Raw genomic sequence first — 19,361 nt, 5'->3', positions numbered from 1 at the left:
GCAATCGCTGATTGGCCGCGGCGGAGGCGGGCGCTGTCTCGGCGCCGCGCCCTGACTGCTTCCAGCCGAGGAGGTGGGGGAGGACTGCGGAGGAGGGAAGGAAGACAGGGAGACACCCTGCGGGGGAGGGGTCAGAATTTGACTGGCTGGGCCTGTGGCTTTTAGGACTGGGGAACAGAATTTGGGAGCAAAATGTCCCAGGGTAGAATTACGCAGACTCAGTGACCTAGGGACCGGAGTTTGAGGATAGAGGAGGAACAATATTTTGGTGTCACAGTAACCTGGATGCAGGAGTTGGGGGAACTCTGACCACGGAAGGTTTGGGGGGCACAGTGACCGCGGAGCACGATGTAGGGGACACTGGTGCAGATTTGAATTGCTAGCGATTAGAGGGATCCTGAGGGGCTGTAATCGTCTAACTCTGCCTCTGGGGGTCATGAAGTTGGGGAGACACTCTTGAAGGGGAGTAACCAGGAAATCCTGCTCTACGGGCTGCTCATTGAAGCTCATTGATGAACTGGGGGATTGAAAATTTTCGGGTGTCACTGATGAAGGGAGCTGGAAGGAGGCATGGTGAACCGAGTGTGTGTTTATACCTCAAAAAGTTACAAAGAATACACATATATCTTCTCGTTGGAAAGAAAACCTATATTCAAACAGGGAAGTATCTGGACAGAGTGAAGCTCCCCCTTCATCCCTACCTGCCACCCTCTTCAGAGTCCTTTCGCTTTAACGATGCATTTTTACATAATATCTGCGCCCACCGACATTTATAGTGTGCTTTTGCTTTTCACCAAGAATCGTGGTATGTGAAGGTTTCTGCTCCTTGCCTTTCCCCTCTTTTCCCTCGGGTTGCTTATCCTCTTCAGCGCTCCACAACAGTACTGTACTTACTGAAATGCATTTTTGAAAACCTTTGAATGCACGCTCTAGCGTGGGGGCTGGGAGGAGGGTGTATTTCCACGTACTCCTTTCGCCGCGCGGGTTCCAGCGCATGCGCTCTGCAGCAGGGCCCAGCTCCCCGCGGGCGCCCTGTAACTGGGAAGGCCAGGCCGGCCTTTGGTGGTAGGCGGGCAGCCATCCCACGGGAGGAGGCGTGAGCGGGGCGGGGCAGGAACGTCTTTCTCCCGGGCCGCGCCCTGGGCGGGCACAGGTACTTGCCTCACAGACCATGGCTGCAGCGGCGTTGAGGCAGGTGGGTTCGCGGCCCAGTGCCGGGGGCTAGGGAGCCCTGCGGTGCGGCGCACTTCCGGGCGGACCCCTCTCCGGTGGCCAGTCAGGCGCGGCGCCGCTCCTCCCGCACTCGGGTTCCGCTGCGGGGCCGAGGAGGAGGGGGCCCCTTGGAAGGAGCACGAGGCTTTAAGGGGGGTGAAGGGAGAGAGGTAATCGGTGGGAAGGGGACCCAGATGGGACATAAGGAAGGATACATGGAGGAGGAGACGGTAATGGGAGAAGCATGGGGTTGGGTTGGCGGGATGGATTAGGAGGGAATAGTCAGCCTTTGGGAGCGCCGGGATAAGGCGCCCAGAACTTCTGGAGTGGGAGTAGGATGAAGGCACAGAGTTCAGTCTCAGGTCTGGACTGGGAATTGGACCCAAGGCCCTATTTTCTTGGAACTAAAGATAGAAGTAGAATGTTGTGTCCCCGAAACCCCTTATCTGAAACTCTGCACCTGGGTTGGAAATCGAGGCAGCATCTCATTGTCAGTGACGGAGATCCTCCAGGCGAGAGTGGGACCCTCCATTCTTACTGATAGGATGTCAACAGGCAGAGCTTCTGAGAGTCTGTGATTTTAGAGAACAGGGCTTCTCAGTGAGGAAGGAAACAATAACAACTCAAAGAAGGGGATCTTTACAACCCTTGACAGCTGTAGCATAACGTTGGGAGAAGTGGTTCCTGTTAACTTTGCACCTGACTTTATCTGGGACTTTTATCCCAGCCTGATGGATAGCAGGACAGATGTTTACTTTCTGAGTCTCAATGACTGAGACAGGCCTGGGCTGTGATTGGGACAATCTAGGCTTTGATGATGACACTCCTGGGCTGTGTTGGTAGGTCAGCCCTGGGCTGTGACTGGGTCAATGGAGGTTCCATCATATTACAGAGCCCTGCCCTGTGCATACCCCACCACACTCCGAACCATTTCTCATTTCCTGATTCAGCCCCAATCCTTTTACACTCTTTGTCCCAAAGGCTCATCTATCATCTGAGATCTCCTTTGGGCCCAATTTCCCCCCCCCCGCCATGGTTTGGGGTATCAGTTGGTGGGGCACCTTCCCCAAACTGAAGTGAGACCCCTGCCCCCAGAAAAATGTCCTGGGAGGATGAAGGCAGATTCTCCCAGTGTGACAGGGTCTTTATGGCCAGTACAGATTTATAATCTGGAAACAGTGCCTGGCACCTTCTCTCTGCCTTGTGGGTGTGTTTTTCTGCCTCTCCTGGATATCTCTGTCTCCAAGTATCACTGAGACAGTTTCTCTCCAGCTGTTGGCATTGCTCTGTCTCTCCCAGTGTTTCCTCATTTCCCTAGGTCTCCCTTTCACTTTGTGCTGTCACCTGAAGTTGGGTCTTGGTCTGTTTCTCTCCTTTTTCCTGTTCCCTCTCTCATGGCTTCTGTTTATCCTGCCTTCATTATTTTTTCTTGATTCCTCCAGGCTTTACCTTGTCTGAATTTCTCTCCCTCTTGTCTCTTGTCTCAGTTTCGATCTCTCTTTATGATCATATCTATTTTGGCATCTCTTGGCCTTGATTTCTGTTCTTTAAAGTTTTCTATTTCCATGTCTCTCTTTCTCATTCTTGCGCTTCCCTATTTTTTCCCATTCGGCCTCCCTCTGAGTCTGAGGGCTGCTTTCCTGCCCACGTGCTGGCTGCCTCCGCCCTGCATATCCCAATTTTCTCCATTCCATGGGTGTCCTGTCCCCTCTTGGAAAGAAGCTGGCCAGTGGCTTGGGCAGGCTACACAGCGCCACCTAGAGGCCATGTCCAGGACCCACACCCACACTCTGATCATCCCAGAAGCTTTTGGGCCCCATACCATTCAGGACCACTCCTCAGACTTCATGGCCTAGACTTTAGGACATTACAACTCCGCAGCCCCCCTCTCCTCATGACTCACCTACTGACCAGTGACTTCTGCCATTCACATCCGTTCTCAGTTCCCCCAGCTCACAGGGCAGGAGCGGCTAGGCTGTTCTGTCTCCCCCAAACCTCATGACACAGCTGCCTTACCACCAGGCTGGGGAAAGGGGTATTATGAGGTCAGAGACCACTGGGGAGAAGTCATCCTGCTGGACACAGCCAGACCTGCTCTCCCCTGCTGGCCTCGGGCAGGACCACAAGGGAAGTGTTCATCTGAGCAGTGTCTCTTGATGACCGGGGTGGTCCTCAGGTCCATGTGGCTGCCCCTCAGCCCTGGGAACTGAAGGGAATTGGAACTGGTGGTGTCCAAGGTGTGGGACTGAGGCTTCAGGTAAGCTGAGCCCAGTTGATCTAATACCCTGAAAGAGAAGGACTTGGACTCCTGGGTCTGAAGGAGGATGAGGCTGGGGGTCTGGATCCTGGGGCTGAGGGGGGAGGGGCTGGGGGCCTGGATCCTGGGTCTGAGGGAGGAGGGGTGGGGGGGGCCTGGATCCTGGGTCTGAGGGAGGAGGGGCTGGGGGTCTGGATCCTGGGGCTGAGGGAGGAGGGCCTGGGAGTCTGGATCCTGAATCTGAGGGAGGAGGGGCTGGGGGTCTGGATCCTGGGTCTGAGGGGGGAGGGGCTGGGGGGCCTGGATCCTGGGTCTGAGGGAGGAGGGGCTGGGGGTCTGGATCCTGGGTCTGAGGGAGGAGGGCCTGGGAGTCTGGATCCTGAATCTGAGGGAGGAGGGGCTGGGGGTCTGGATCCTGGGTCTGAGGGGGGAGGGGCTGGGGGGCCTGGATCCTGAATCTGACGGAGGAGGGGCTGGGGGTCTGGATCCTGGGTCTGAGGGGGGAGGGGCTGGGGGTCTGGATCCTGGGTCTGAGGGGGGAGGGGCTGGGGGTCTGGATCCTGGGTCTGAGGGAGGAGGGGCTGGGGGCCTGGATCCTGAATCTGAGGGAGGAGGGGCTGGGGGTCTGGATCCTGGGTCTGAGGGAGGAGGGGCTGGGGGTCTGGATCCTGGGTCTGAGGGAGGAGGGGCTGGGGATCTGGATCCTGGGTCTGAGGGAGGAGGGACTGGGGGCCTGGATCCTGGGTCTGAGGGAGGAGGGTCTGGGGGCCTGGATCCTGGGTCTGAGGGAGGAGGGACTGGGGTTCTGGAATCCTGGATCTAAGGGAGGATCAGGCTGGGGGCCTGGAATCCTGGCTCTGAAGGGGGAGGGGCCTGGGGGCCCTGCTCCTGGGTCCTGGGGAAGCATGACCTATAGGCCCATCACTTTTCTAACTCTTTTCAGGATTTGGGTCCCCCGGGGAGGCCTTCACGTACCTGCACACCTTCCTGTGTCGTCCTCTGTCTGATCTGGTCTCAGGGCTGGGGCTAAAGTTCCCTGTGGTAGGAGGCGCCTGTGTTTGACTTTGCCCCAGCATGGAGTAAGGGATGGGAGCTGATTCAGCTCTTTATCGGATGGCCCTCGTGGAGGTAGGGAGGGGACTTGGCCTCCTTTGGGATTTCCTCCTGCTACATGCTGATCAGGACGGGGGAAGGGACTTGGCCAGGGCCACGTGCCCTGTCTAGAATGTACTGGGCCTTGGACAGAGCCAGCCGGAGGGACCTGCCAAGTGCAGGAGGTGGCAAAGATGGTGCCAGGGGCCCCTGCCCTCTCTGCCTGCTGGCCTCACCACCTTTCTTACTTCTGTCCCCACCCCCAGATTTGGACCCGAAAATTTCTCCCTGTCCCTTGGCTTCTGTGTGGTCCCAGAAGATATGACTCATCCAGCTTCAAGGTGACAGGAGGGGACTATACTTTTGGATCTCAAGGAAGAGGGGCTGGGAGTCTGGACCACTGGGTCTGAGGGAGGCCAGGGCTGGGGGCTGGATTTGGGCATCTCCAAAAGGTCCAAGGTCCAAAGGTGAAGGTGGGTGGCAATGGGGTAGCCTAATTGCCCGCCATCAGGCCGTGGGAAAGAGAAGAAACCACATGTCCCAGAAGCCTCTGGGGCTACAGTTCCCTCTTCTCACTGGGTCTTAGCCCCAGGGATTCGTGGGGCTAAGTTTTTAGTTTTTTAGATTGGAGGTTGTGGCTAGATTCCAGGACACCTGTCTTTTCTCAGGCTGCAGACCTGCAGCTGGAGATGACACAGGAGCCTCATAAGAAGCCTGACCCCAGCAAGCCCCTGCTGTTCGGGAAGACATTCACCGACCACATGCTGATGGTGGAATGGAACCGGGAGAAGGGCTGGGGCCAGCCCCGAATCCAGCCCTTCCAGAACCTCACACTGCACCCGGCCTGCTCCGCTCTCCACTACTCCCTGCAGGTGGCAGGGCAGCTGCCCTCCATCCCCATCTCTCTCTGCATCTCTTCCCTCTTGCTGTGTCTCTTGCTGGGTTTACCTCTCTGGGTTTGCTTTTTGTGTGTTTCTCATTTCCGTGCACTCCTCATCCGTTTTCTGAGGCTTGTCATGTTCCAGGCCCCGTGTTGGGTGATGCAGGGTTCCCCGAGATGAGCAGACCCAGCTTCTTCACTTGAAAACCCCACCCAGTGGGATCTGTGCTCAGATGGAGGCAGCCGAGGCGTTGTGGGAGACCAGAGGAGGAATGCCCACCCTCCCTCTACTTTGACAGGAAGTGGGGTCTTTCCTGCAAAGAGGGGAGCTTAGGCTCTTAGAGGGAGAAGAGACATCAGTACAGACATAGTACAAAGAAGAGCCCAGCATGTCTGGGGGGAAGCATGGGGTTGGAGCCTGGTAGGGGTGGCTGAAGATGTCATCAGGACCACAGAGGAGCCGGGATCTTGTCAAGGGTATTGGGAGCCCTGGAGGGCTCTGAACAGGCATGGAGCAGGTAGAGAAAGACCCCTCTCAGGCCATGTGGAGGATGCGCTCGGTCCAGAGCTGGGGGGATGGCCAGGAGGCAAAGAGATTCAGGGGCGGAGAGATTCAGGGACACGAGGGATTTGGCCGGTTGGGCGAGAGAAGAGCAGGGAGGGCCGAGGACAGTGCCCAGATGTTTAGTCAGGTGACCATGTAGACCACGGGACTGTCCCCATACGGGGACACAGGAGGAGGATCGACTTTGCAGGACTTGGTGAGGGACCCGTGAGGAGAGACCCAGAGGCATTTGGTTTCAGACTTCATGCTATGGCCGAAAGCAAGGTCTTTCTGTGGAAGCTTTAATTGTGACAAAATTTGAATGAACACGTTGCAGTTCTAGTAGCTGGTTTGCAGGTTTTGTCCCTTAGGGCATTTGGTTCTGTGACATTAGGGATGTTTTCCTTTTTTTTCTTTTCTTTTCATAATTTTGACAGTTTTCTTCTTCCCACCTACTCGGGACATTTGACTAGAACCGATCAATTCTGTGCAGAGGAGACCCAGCTTGGGGAGCAGTTAGATGCGAAGGATGGACAGTCAGGACATGTCCACAGATCCCCCCAGGAAGGTGGCTTTTGGAGACCACCATTTGTTTACCTCCCTTTTCAGCCCAACACGCCAGGATGTTCTCCAGCTGGGGACCCAGTACTTTTACTTTAGTGGAGTGAGTGCAGATGAAGGGGTTGAGCTAAGGCCCTGGCATCCAAAACATAACGTTCTTTGTGATGCCTCTCACATAGGATGCCTGGGGACCTGAGGCCAGCTGAGGGCATGGGAAATTACATCCTCATGTCATCCTGACTCTGGGGACTCTGTGGAATAACATCCAACCACTTGTGTTGTTATTTTTTATTATCGTGGTAATAATGCACATACATAATAATACAGATAACATAAAAGGTACCATTTTAACCATTTGAAAGTCTACAGTTCAGTGGCATTTAGTACATTCCCCATGTTGGGCAGAGAGCATTTCCACTCTCTAATTCCAGAGCTTTTTCATCATCCAAACCAGAAACCCCACACCCATTAAGGAGTCACTCCCCAAGACCCTGACCCCAGCACCTGCCAACCATTAATCTGCTTTCTGTCCTTATCTCCCCGTATTTTTATTTATTTCTCTATTTATCTATCTATCTATTTATTTATTTATTTGGCCACGCAGCTTGCAGGATCTTAGTTCCCCGACCAGGGATCGAACCCGGGGCCCCAGCAATGAAAGCGCCGAGTCCTAACCACCGGACCGCCAGGGAATTCCTCCCCGTATTTTTAAACTTTTAATGTTACTTGGAGTGTTTTTCAATTAAAAACACCTTTTTTGAAAAAGGGGTCATATGTTCATATATTTACACAGTTCAAAAAAAGAGGGAACAAATATACCTCCCCAGCCCCCCAGCCACCTCACTACCCTCCCTGAAGCAGCCCCCCACCCAGTTCCAGTTCCCGGGTCCTTCCAGAGTTCTGCTTTCCGGATGGCAACACGGATGTGTATAACTGTCTCACTCCATTCTTCCCCCATAAAAGTCAGCATATGGTACTCTCACTCTTTGGCATCCTGCTTCCTTCTGTTAATGTAGCCTGGAGATTCTTGAGCAGCCCTTGAAGAGCTTTTGCCTCCTTTTTGCTGCTGTGTAGTATTCCATCCTAACAACGCCTTGTTTAGGCAGTCCCCTATCGTTGGACACTTAGGTTGTTTCCAGTCTTGTGCTATTATAAACAGCATTACAATAAACCAGGAAACACCTCATTTCCTTAAGAACAAGTGTGTCTCTCCTCTCAATTTCTGCAACTGTTGGCTCAAAGGGTATGTGTGCTTGTAATTGTGACAGATGTTGAATCATAGCCACCTCTACAGAAGTTGTGTCGATTTCCACACTTAACCAGCCGGCCCTGTTTTCCCCATACCCTGGGTGACCCTTGTCAAACTTTTAGATCTCTTCCAATCTCCTAAGTGGTTTTAAAGGTACCTCAAAGTAATTTTAAGTTGCATTTTTCCCCTAATTATGAAGTTGACCATCTTTTCACAAGCATAAGAGCCATTTTTAGTTCCTTTCTGTGAACTGTCCATTTTCTTGGCTGATTTTTCTATCAGGGTGGGTTTCAATATTTGTTTATTTGTAGGAGTACTTTGTATATTAGCTAAACCATTTGTGATGTGTGTTGAAAGTCTCTACCCAGTTTGTTTTATTTTTGTGCAGTGAAATGTATCAATCTTTTCTTTTTGGTTTCTGTGATTTGTCTTATTTAGAACACCATCCCCAATTCAAAGTATAAAACAGTCATCTTTTGTTTTCTTCTATTGCTTTTATGGTTTAAAAAATTTTTTTTCATTTAAACCTTTAATCCACCTGGAATTTTTCCTGATGTGAAGTATGAGATAGGGATCCAACTTAATTTTTGTTTTTTCCAGAGATGGATATTTGGTTGTTCAGCACCATTTAACTGAATTAATCATGTTTTTAAAATTTTTATTGAAATATAGTTGGTTTTCAATGTTGTGTTGGTTTCAGGTGTACAGCAAAGTGATTCAGTTACACTCTAATGCCCTTTCTAGTCTCTTCCATTGTTCAATCTGTCAATTCATATATCAGTGTCACTTTGTTTTAAATGTTGTAGGTGTATAAGCTGTTTTAATATCTGATAAGGCTACTTCCGCCTCCTACCTCTTGCCCTTATTTTAAATTTTTTTCCAAAATATTCCGACTATTCTCGCTTATTTTGCATTCTTTTTTTTTTAATTTTTTAAAAAATTTTTTAATCCTCATTCTTTATTATTTATCTATTTATTTATGGCTGTGTTGGGTCTTCGTTTCTGTGCGAGGGCTTTCTCTAGTTGCGGCAAGTGGGGGCCACTCTTCATCGCGGTGCGCGGGCCTCTCACTATCGCAGCCTCTCTAGTTGCGGAGCACAGGCTCCAGACACGCAGGCTCAGTAATTGTGGCTCACGGGCCTAGTCGCTCCGCGGCATGTGGGATCTTCCCAGACCAGGGCTCGAACCCGTGTCCCCTGCATTGGCAGGCGGACTCTCAACCGCTGCGCCACCAGGGAAGCCCTATTTTGCATTCTTTATTCATTCGTCTATTCATTCAGTCAACAGAAGCCTGCTATGAGCCAAGCACTGCCCTGGGCATAGTGGGGTTGGGAGTGGTGGTTCTCTAGCGACACGTCAGGTCTGGTCCCTGTCCCTGGCACTTCGGGTCTCTAGTGAAACAGACATGAAAGAAGCAAAATGAAACCATGGGGGAGGAATCAGGGTGCCCTGACCTGTCTGGGAGTGAGGCTACATCATGGTGGCAACAACGGAGGCCCAGCAGGCAGTGGTAGTCGTTGAGTATAGGAGGCTGGGGATGAGAGAGGTCAGACCTTCTGGGGCCTGGAAGGCCAAGGGGAGGTTTTGGGCTTTCTCCTGAGAACAATAGCGCGGGGGTGGGGACCAACTTCTTAAAATTATTCTTTTAAAAAGTTTTTATTATGAGAAATTTCAAAACATAAAGGTATAATAATAATTCCGCCATCCCCCCAAACCCCTGCTTCATCAGTTAGCACTGGTTGGTCACAGTCTTCTTTCATCTGGACTTCGCTAACGCTTTACCCTTTCTGTATGATTTGGAAGCAAATCCTGGCTGTTGTTGTTGTTTGTTGTTGTTTGGCCGCACCACGTGGCTTGTAGGATTTTAGTTTCCCAACCAGGGATTGAACCCAGGGCCTCGGCAGTGAGAGCGTGGAGTCCTAACCACTGGACCGCCAGGGAATTCCTGGACATGGTATTTTTTTAAATTTTATTGAAGTATAGCTGATTTACAATGCTGTGTTAGTTTCTTGTGTACAGCAAAGTGATTCGGTTATATATTAATGTATATATGTATATATATATATATGTTTTCCATATTCTTTTCCATTATGGTTTATTACAGGATATTGAATATGATTCCCTGTGCTATACAGTAGGACCTTGTTGTTTATCTATCCTTATATATAATATTTGCATCTGCTAATCCCAAACTCCCAATCCATCCCTCCCCCACTCCCCCTCCCCCTGGCAATCACAAGTCTGTTCTCTATGTCTGTGAGTCTGTTTCTGTTTTGTAGATAAGTTCATTTGTGTCATATTTTAGATTCCACATATAAATGATACCATATGGTATTTGTCTTTCTCTTTCTGGCTTACTTCACTTAGTATGATAATATCTAGGTCTATCCATGTTGCTGCAAATGGCATTATTTCATTCTTTTTTATGGCTGAGTAATATTCCATTATATATATATATACCACATCTTCTTTATCCATTCATTTGTTGATGCCCATTTAGGTTGCTTCCATGTCTTGGCTATTGTAAACAGTGCTGCTATGAACATAGGGGTGCATGTATCTTTTCGAATTAGAGTTTTGTCTGGATAGCTGGATGATATGGTAACTCTATTTTTAGTTTTTTGAGGAACTTCCATACTGTTTTCCATAGTGGCTGCACCAATTTACATTCCCACCAACAGTGTAGGAGGGTTCCCTTTTCTCCACGCCCTCTCTGGCACTGGTTATTTGTAGACTTTTTAATGATGGCCATTCTGACCGGTGTGAGGTGGTGCCTCATTGTAGTTTTGATTTGCATTTCTCTAATAATTAGTGATGTTGAGCATCACTAGTGATGTTGAATCCCCACAAAGGCTCTTTAAAAATGTAACTTCTGGGATTTCCCTGGTGGTCCAGTGGTTAAGACTCCCCGCTCCCAATGCAGGGGGCACGGGTTCGATCCCTGGTCAGCAAACTAGATCCCGCATGCCGCAACTAAAGATCCCGCACACTGCAACAAATATCCTGTGTGCCACAACTAAGACCCAGTGCAGCCAAATAAATAAATATTTAAAAAAAAAAAAAAAAAGACTCCATGCTGTCACTGTTGAGGGCCTGGGTTCAATCCCTGGTGGGGGAACCAAGATTCCCACAAGCCCTGTGGTGCGGCCAAAATAATAATAATAATAATAATAATAAATTTTAAAAAGAAAGTAACTTCCACAGCATCCTCATTCCTGAGAAATAGTCCTAATAACCTGGGAAGGGTTTAAGCAAAGCATTCTCCCTGCGCTGGGTCTCTCTGTTCTGCTTTCTCTGGCCTCTGCCCTTTGCTCTCTCCTCTCTTGGTCTTTCTGGTTCTTTTCTCTCTCTTTTTTTCCCCCTCTCTGTGCTAGTAGGTTAGTCTCTTCCGCCGCTCTCTGCCTTTTTCTGTGTCTGTATCCCTGTGTAACAGCCTCTGTCTGGCTGGCTGAGCTGGTCCTCGAGCCCTGATCGCCCGCCTGCCTGTCCCTGCAGCTCTTTGAAGGCATGAAGGCGTTCAAAGGCAGGGACCAGTGCGTGCGCCTCTTCCGACCTTGGCTCAACATGGACCGGATGCTACGCTCGGCCCTGCGCCTCTGCCTGCCGGTGAGCGGGTGGGAGGGGAAGCGGCGGGCTGGGTCCAGGGTCGCGAGGGCCCCCTGACTCATCTTCATCCCTCCCAGAGTTTTGACAAGGTCGAGTTGCTCCAGTGCATCCGCCGGCTGGTGGAAGTGGACAAGGCCTGGGTTCCTGACAGCTCCGGCACCAGCCTCTACGTGCGGCCTGTGTTAATTGGGAACGAGGTGGGCTGGCTCCCAGGGCTGGGGGTGGGGTGGGGAGCCACGCTTGGGGGAGGGGTGCATTCCTGAAGGGGAGGGCTGGGGACCCAGACGTGGGTCAGGGGAGCGGCCAGGGGCCTGGACTCCTGGATCCCTGATGCCCGCTTCTGCCCATCTCAGCCCTCGCTAGGTGTCGGCAAGCCCACGCGAGCCCTCCTGTTCGTCATTCTCTGCCCGGTGGGCGCGTACTTCCCTGGAGATGCCTTGAGTCCCGTCTCTCTCCTGGCCGACCCATCATTCATCCGGGCCTGGGTGGGTGGGGTCGGTGACTGCAAGCTGGGGGGGTAAGTAGTCCCTCGCCCCCCGCCCGCGGGTCTGGGGCACTGGGTGTCAGAGACACAGGTGTGGCTTTGGATGTCCACCGGCCTTCTCGTCCTGTTTCACGTGGCTGGGGACAGCTGTGCTTGCATGTTGGGATGTACTGTCATTGGCACCGTGGTGCGGGGATGGAGGGGCGGGTACCAGGGTGTGTGCTAAGTGCTGTGGACAAATCGGCCCAGAGACTGGAAGGGGTTGGGTGGAGGTAAGTGGAGAGACTCGGACTGGCCCTCAGGGAAGCCTCCAGAAATGAAGTTTACACTTAGCTCACCGGTCTCTCCTCCAGGTAGCCTCCCCTGAAAACCCAGGCTCCGCCAGCTCCCATAGTTCCCTGGGGCTCCAGCGCCCGTCACCCTGTGTGTGGACTTTCTGTGTACATCTGTCTTTCCAGGGTCCTTGGCTCAGCAGGGCAAGGAGACTTAGGATGGGGATAAGGCAGAGGGCAGGGTAAGGGTGTGTTGGGACAGCAAGTATGGCCCCATCGGGGAGTTCATTTGGGTCCTTTCAAAATACATCTTGTGAGGTCTCCTGAGGGCCAGGCCCTATGCTGGGTGAAGCTGGGGGACACAGATGAATCAGATCCGGGACCTGCCCTCCAGGGGCTCCCAGGCTGGTGGGAGCCCCAGTATCTGGGGCAGCATGTGCTCTGGTGGAGGTGACTGGGACATTGTGAAAGTCTTCACAGAGGAGGTCTGATGGGTACAGAGGAGATGGTTTCCTGGATACAAAAATGGTAAACAATTTCTAATCCTCGGAACACATGTGTGGGGGCAGGGAGGAGGGGCAGAGTCAGGGAAGGAAAAATGAGTCTGGTTTTTGCAAAAGGCTTAACAGGTAGTCCCAGACCAGGCCCAGCCCTGAACACTGGACTGAAGGGCTGGGATCTTGTCCCAGAGGCAGTGGGGAGCCATGGGAGGCTTGTGAGCAGGCAAGGGGTGAGGTCCGCTCTGGGTGAGAGACAGTGAGTGTTAAAACAGGGCGATATGGGAAAACACAGAGGTGGCCCAGTTTACTGGGAGAGCCCAGAGAAGGCCTGAAACCCATCCTGGAGGTTCAGTAACGCCTCTCAGAGGAGGTGACATCACAGGTGGTTTTGAGGGGCATTGGAGGATTTGGTCAGTTGAGGAACTGGGTGAGGAGGGTGATCCGCAGAGGAAACAGTGGTGCATTTGTGATCTGGAGAGGGGAGAGATGGAGGAGGGGTGATTGAGAGCCTTGACCCCAGGCTACTGGCCAGGGATTCTGTCCTGGGGCCACTAGGGAGCCATGGAAGGGCTGTGAATTGGGGAGGAGCAGGGTCAGCCCTGGTCGGGAAGGACCCATGTCGGCCACGCTGGGGGAGGATGGGAGTGCCTTACCCTGGTCCACCGTGTTGCCGTCCACCAGGAATTACGGGCCCACCGTGTTTGTGCAGCAGGAGGCCCAAAAGAAGGGGTGTGAACAGGTCCTGTGGCTGTACGGGCCTGACCACCAGCTCACTGAGGTGGGCACCATGAACATCTTCGTCTTCTGGACCCACGAGGATGGGGGTGAGCCCACCCATGACCCAAGCCAAGCCCTGGCCGAAGAGGGTGGGAGCAGAATGCTTAGTGGATGGCAGGTCTCAGGGGTTAGGGGTGGGTGGGGTGGTTCCTAAGAGGATGGGAGGGTGTGCCTGAGGGTGTGAGGTAACGCCCCCATCTCGTACACCTGCCCCAGCGCTGGAACTGGTGACCCCCCCACTGGACGGTGTCATCCTGCCTGGAGTAGTTCGACAGAGTCTGCTGGACCTGGCTCGGACCTGGGTGAGGGCACGGTGTCTTTGGGTGGCTGGAGTGCTGGGGTACTGCTAGGTTGGGGGGCCAGAGTATGGGAGGGGCGGTCGGGGGGGGGCTGGGGCACAGTGGCATGTCTTCCCTCCCCCGCCCCACCGGCGGGACAGGGCGGGGCGGGGTGGGGGGACTCTGTCGTTCTCACTGTCCTTACAGAGGGAGCGACAGGGCTCTGCCGCAGGGCAGCCCACCGGGCTCAGACGTATCTGTCTTGCCTCGCAGGGTGAGTTCCGGGTGGCAGAGCGTAAGATCACCATGAAGGAGTTCCTGCAGGCGCTGGAGGACGGCCGGGTTCGAGAAGTCTTTGGTTCAGGCACCGCTTGCCAGGTCTGCCCTGTGCACCGAATCCTGTACCAAGGCAAGGTGAGGAAGGGCTGCTCTTGGCCATGAGAGAGAAGGGGGAGGGGCGCCTCCTCACGGCCCTTTCTTCCCCAGCACCTCCACATTCCCACCATGGAAAACGGGCCTGAGCTTATCCTCCGCTTCCACAAGGAGCTGAAGGCGATCCAGGTGAGGTGCACTTGCTGGGAAATGGGCTGGATGCTTGTTCCGCAGAGAAATTCACGTCCCGTGAGCCTCTGGACTGAGGCTCCCCTCCCCCTCCCCCATAGTCCCACGGGCTGATAATGGCTCCTCCCATCAGCCTCTGGGCCCGGGATTGAGTTTGCTTTCCTTGAGCCTCTGTGGCCTAGCACACTTCTTGGGGCTAAATGATCCTTTTCTGTGCGCCTCTGGAGCCCTGGCTTGAGAAATCCCCATCCCATGAGCTTCTGGGACCTTAAGCCAGCCTTCTGGCCACTGAGGTCGGATCCCCAAGGATCCCCAGGAGCCCCGGGCTATTCCTTTGGCCTGAAAAATCTTGCTCCTACAAGCCTCTGGACCGTGGCCCCCTCTGTGGCCTAGGAATGTTTCCTCTCATAATCCTCTGGAGGTATCTTCATTCGTCTGGACCGAGGTATCTTGCCTTTCCTGGCACTCGTGTGAGCGTCTGTAAACTCCTGTGCATCCGGACCTAGAACTACACCTCTTGACTCAGCTGAAAACGACTTTTTCCCAGAGCCTTCAGGGTCTTACAAGAACTCCTCTTTGCAGAACTACATCTCCCGTGAGCCTCTGCGCCATCCTTGCCACGACTCCCCCTCCCCGTGATTGTTGGTGGGCTTCTGGGAAGTGGACTACACTTCCCATAAGGTCCTGGGGTGCAACTTCGCCAGCACTCAGCCTGGGACGCCGCAGGGCCTGCTGGGAGTTGTAGTGTGGCTTCCTCTCACCTCCGCCTGTGTTATCCCGCAGTATGGAACAAAAGCCCACGAGTGGATGCTACCTGTGTGATGCTGCGGGCTGTGCTGGACCACCCCACGGATCCACCGACCTGTAGCATCCAGTCCCTGTTGGACCTTCGCCTCCATACCAGTGATTCACCTGAAGTGCAATATGAAATAAAAGGCGGCGGGCCGGGACGCCTGGGTTTCCGGTGCCCCCACGTTACACTCCCAAAGCCATAAGGGCCCGACCCAGGCGTCTTCGCCCCTAGCCCTGCCACTCAGGCCTTGGGGACCTGGACTCCCCGCTGCTCCGTGTTGTGGGGTCAAGGATACACCTTGACTCGGACTCTGCATCTCCGTTTTCAGGCCGGATCAACCGGTGCTGCCGTTGATTTTTTTTCCTAGCTGCAATTTTGAAATAAAATGCCAAAGAACAAGCCATTAGGTGTCATCTCCAATGATGCAACTCAGGGACTCTAGGGCCTTAACCAGGAATCCCCGCGTTCAGCCCATTTCATTTTCAAGAGCCCAGAAATCCAAGCCCCCAGTGTCCTGGCGGTTTCTCTGACAAGAGAGATTTTTCCACTACCTCACAAATTGAGCTTAGCATCTTCCCCTACTAAGCCGTGCCTCCCCCGCTGCCACATCTTGGGGACAGCCCCCTAGTATATTCCAGCCACTAGGCCAGACCCCTCAGCACTGTACCCCTTCCCCCAAAGCCCATGAGTCCCCAGCCCTGTCCTCTTTCCCCAGACTCTGCCCTGTCTCTTCTTCTTGGCTTCAGCTCAGAGCTTGTCTCCTGCCTGGACCCTTCTCCTGGCCTCCAGTTTGACCCAGAAGGGGTCTTTCTACACCCAGAGCTGCCCCTGCAGGACCAGGTATAACTGGTTGCAGATCTGGCTTCAAACCTGCCTCTGTTATCTGCTTGGTGTGTAACCTGGGGTCTGCCACCTGACCTCTGATCCAGTTTGTTGGAGGGAGACCCTGTGGGACTATTGGGCAGACTCCATCTGAGGCCTGTCCGGCAGCCATCAACTTTGGGACTAGAATTCTGATTTTGGGGGCAGCAGCCAACCAATGCCACGCCCCCTCATTCCCTTTTGTCAATCGTTGCTCAAGGGAAGGCCACAGGCCTAGGGGACACAGGGAGAAATTTGCCTGGAGGCCTCTGGGAAAGCTGTCTTCCCTCAATGAAACACTCCAGAAGGGCTACCTCTTCTTTTCTTCTCTACCTGCTTTGTCTGGGATTACCTGCAAGTGTGATGCTCGGAGCTGCTGCAGCCATTTCTTGGCCAAGAGTGCCAAGGCCCGCACACTGAAAGTGGCAAAGCACGAAGAGAAGACCCAGCTCCTCCAACTGGGAAATGTCTGATTTCTGGATTGTTTTGTTAAAAAAAAAAAAAGCCAAAACAAAAACCCATTTAAGTCACTTTTGTCAGGTCCTTTATCTTTTGTTATTTGCAGTTGTATTTGTGTGTGTGGGTGTGTGTGTGTGTGACTTGCAGTCAAAAGCTTCTTTGCTTCCGTACATCTCCGGATGGCCAAGAGCTGACTGCATCCAGGGAGAATCCCTGATTCTAGTAGCCAGTTCGGTTGCTGGCCAGTGACTTGGTCCCAGATGAAGACCTAGGCCAGATTTTTATCTTAGATTTGAATCCTAAGGGAATGATCAGGAAAGGGTAAGTAGCTGTTGCCTGGGAAAAAAATACGCAAACTAAAAGTTGAGAATTATGTTTTATTTGGCAGACAAAACTGGGGACTTAAGCCAGAGACACAGCATCTTAGATCGCTCTGAGATACTGCTCTGAAGAGGCAAGGGGGTGGGGGGAGCCAGGATATATAGGAGTTTTTGCAACGAAGACTGGGTAGTCAGAACATCAAAAGATCACTGTTAATTAAAGAAACCAGAGACTTCCCTGGAAGTCCAGTAGTTAAGACTTTGTAACAGGAAACAGTCAATTTTGACTCCACATTGGATCTGTTTCTTTGACTTTGAACCTTTGCTTTTCATTGCTTTTGTTATTATAATCATACATAATGGCCTGCCTCAGGGAACCCTGCCCCTCTGCCTGAATGTTAGACTAAAGTGCCTTTGTTCAGCTCACAGGGAGACAACCTGACCCTGCCCACCTGTGAATGGCTGCAGGAAAGAAATTAATACATCCCCTCCCCAGGCTGGCCGAGCCAGGCCAAATGAATGGCCTTTTTACTTTACTTCCTCACCCCCTCCTCATCTCTGTTCCGTAAAAGAAACTGGCATTCAGACCCCAATAAGATGGTTATTTTGAGACACTAGTCTGCCATCTTCTCAGTCTGCCAGCTTTCTGAATTAAGTCGTTATTCTTTGCCTCAACACCTCATCTCCGATTTATTGGCCTGTAGTGGGGCGAGCAGAGCGAGCTTGGACTCGGTAACAACTTCGCCTTCCAATGCAGGGGGTGCGGGTTCGATCCCTGGTCAGGGAGCTAAGATCCCACATGCCTTGTGGCCAAAAAACCAAAACATAAAGCTGAAGCAATATTGTAACAAATTCAATGAAGACTTTAAAAATGGTCCACATCAAAAAAATCTTAAAAAAAAAAAAAAGAAAGAAAACCAGATACCTCAAGTTAAGGAATTTAGTGCCTTGTTTTTGTTTTTGTTTTGCCCAGCCATGCTGGCTTGCAGAATCTCAGATCCCCAACCAGGGATTGAACCTGGCCCACAGCAGTAAAAGCCCAGAATCCTAACCATTAGGCCACCAGGGAACTCCCACACTTTTCTATGTATGGGAAGATGCAAGAGTCTGGGCTCATTGAAATCATTCCTTTGATATGCACCTCAGCTATCTGGGGCCAGTATCCTGTGCTTTCTCATCCTGAGTCTCCTCTGGGTGCACCGTGGGGGGTGGGGCGTGGGGTGGCGGCAGCAGTAGACCGCTTGATGGCTGGCATCCTGTTTCTATCTTGAGATCCCTCAGGGCTCACCATTAGGGCGGCTGTAATGTAACGGCTTGATGGCTGCAGCATCCTTTATTTACCGATATGGCAGGCAACATTTTTTTTATTGACATAGCCATTGTTATGAGATAAAAAAGGCAGAGGCCCTCCTGAGGAAACAGGCTCAGAGAGGTAAACTCACTTTTTATTTCTTTTTTAAAATTTTATTTATATATGTATATTTATTGAAGTATAGTTGATTTACAATGTTGTGTTAATTACTGCTATACAGCAAAGTGATTCAGTTATACATATATATATTCTTTTTGTAAAATATTCTTTTCCATTATGGTTTCTCATAGGATATTGAATATAGTTATCTGTGCTATACAGTATAAACTGACTTTTTTTTTTAGCTGTGTCGGGTCTTAGTTGCTGCAAGCGGGATCTTCTTTGAGGTACATAGGATCTTTTGTTGCAGCGCGCGGGCTCCAGGGCACGTGGGCTCTGTAGTTCGCAGCACACAGCCTCTCTCATTGAGGCATGCGAGCTCAGTAGTTGCGGTGCGCGGACTGAGTTGCCCCGTGGCATGTGGGATCGTAGTTCCCCGACCAGGGATGCAACCCGCGTCCCCTGCATTGGAAGGCAGATTCTTTACCACTGGACCACCGGAGAAGTCCCTAAACTTACTTTTATTTTTTTTAAAGAGAGCGGTTGCTTGAGGATAAACATCTAGTTTGGTTTTTTTTTTAATTAATTAATTAATTTATTTATTTATGGCTGTGTTGGGTCTTCGTTTCCGTGCAAGGGCCTTCTCCAGTTGCGGCAAGCGGGGACACTCTTCATCGCGGTGCGCGGGCCTCTCACCATCGCGGCCTCTCTTGTTGCGGAGCACAGGCTCCAGACGCGCAGGCTCAGTAGTTGTGGCTCACGGGCCCAGCCGTTCCGCGGCATGTGGGAACTTCCCAGACCAGGGCTCGAACCCGTGTTCCCTGCATTGGCAAGCAGACTCTCAACCACTGTGCCACCAGGAAAGCCCCCCTAAACTTACTTTTTTTTTTTTTTTTTTTTAATTTATTTATTTATTTATTTCTGGCTGTGTTGGGTCTTCGTTTCTGTGCGAGGGCCTTCTCTAGCTGCGGCAAGCGGGGGCCACTCCCCATCGCGGTGCGCGGGCCTCTCACCACCGCGGCCCCTGTCGTTGCGGAGCACAGGCTCCAGATGCGCAGGCTCAGCAATTGTGGCTCACGGGCCCACCCGCTCCGCGGCATGTGGGATCCTCCCAGACCAGGGCCCGAACCCGCGTCCCCTGCACTGGTAGGCAGACTCCCAACCACCGCGCCACCAGGGAAGCCCTAAACTTACTTTTTAAAAGTCACTTGAGGCAGAAGCACCTGAGAGTAAACAGAGACATA

At 52.3% G+C, this 19,361-nt stretch overlaps 1 protein-coding gene and 1 long non-coding RNA gene across 4 annotated transcripts; one reads left to right on the top strand and one right to left on the bottom strand.

Annotated features, from left to right (window-relative positions):
- Positions 1–638: 638 nt before the first annotated feature.
- Positions 639–4,489, bottom strand: LOC133077566 (uncharacterized). The gene is made up of 3 exons (XR_009697783.1): positions 4,445–4,489; positions 3,116–3,235; positions 639–1,784 (listed from the first exon to the last, which is right to left on the bottom strand). It is a non-coding gene; the product is annotated as an uncharacterized LOC133077566 (long non-coding RNA).
- On the top strand, positions 1,018–15,469 carry BCAT2 (branched chain amino acid transaminase 2). 3 transcript variants are annotated; one of them, XM_061172345.1, is made up of 12 exons: positions 1,018–1,195; positions 4,413–4,597; positions 4,828–4,902; positions 5,230–5,433; positions 11,291–11,401; positions 11,479–11,598; positions 11,755–11,918; positions 13,339–13,481; positions 13,651–13,736; positions 13,986–14,126; positions 14,199–14,273; positions 15,057–15,469. In XM_061172345.1, the coding sequence occupies exons 2-12, from the start codon at positions 4,556–4,558 to the stop codon at positions 15,093–15,095; spliced, it is 1,200 nt and encodes a 399-aa protein (XP_061028328.1). In that variant the 5' UTR covers positions 1,018–1,195; positions 4,413–4,555; the 3' UTR covers positions 15,096–15,469. The 3 variants fall into 3 exon arrangements, with proteins under 3 accessions (XP_061028328.1, XP_061028330.1, XP_061028329.1); XM_061172347.1 differs by lacking the exon at positions 15,057–15,469 and adding an exon at positions 14,667–14,849; XM_061172346.1 differs by lacking the exon at positions 4,413–4,597.
- The last annotated feature ends 3,892 nt before the right edge of the window (positions 15,470–19,361 follow it).

The sequence above is a fragment of the Eubalaena glacialis genome, chromosome 18 (genome assembly GCF_028564815.1).
Source record: "Eubalaena glacialis isolate mEubGla1 chromosome 18, mEubGla1.1.hap2.+ XY, whole genome shotgun sequence".
Classification (NCBI taxonomy): domain Eukaryota; kingdom Metazoa; phylum Chordata; class Mammalia; order Artiodactyla; family Balaenidae; genus Eubalaena; species Eubalaena glacialis.
This window is presented reverse-complemented; position numbering and strand designations above follow the sequence as displayed.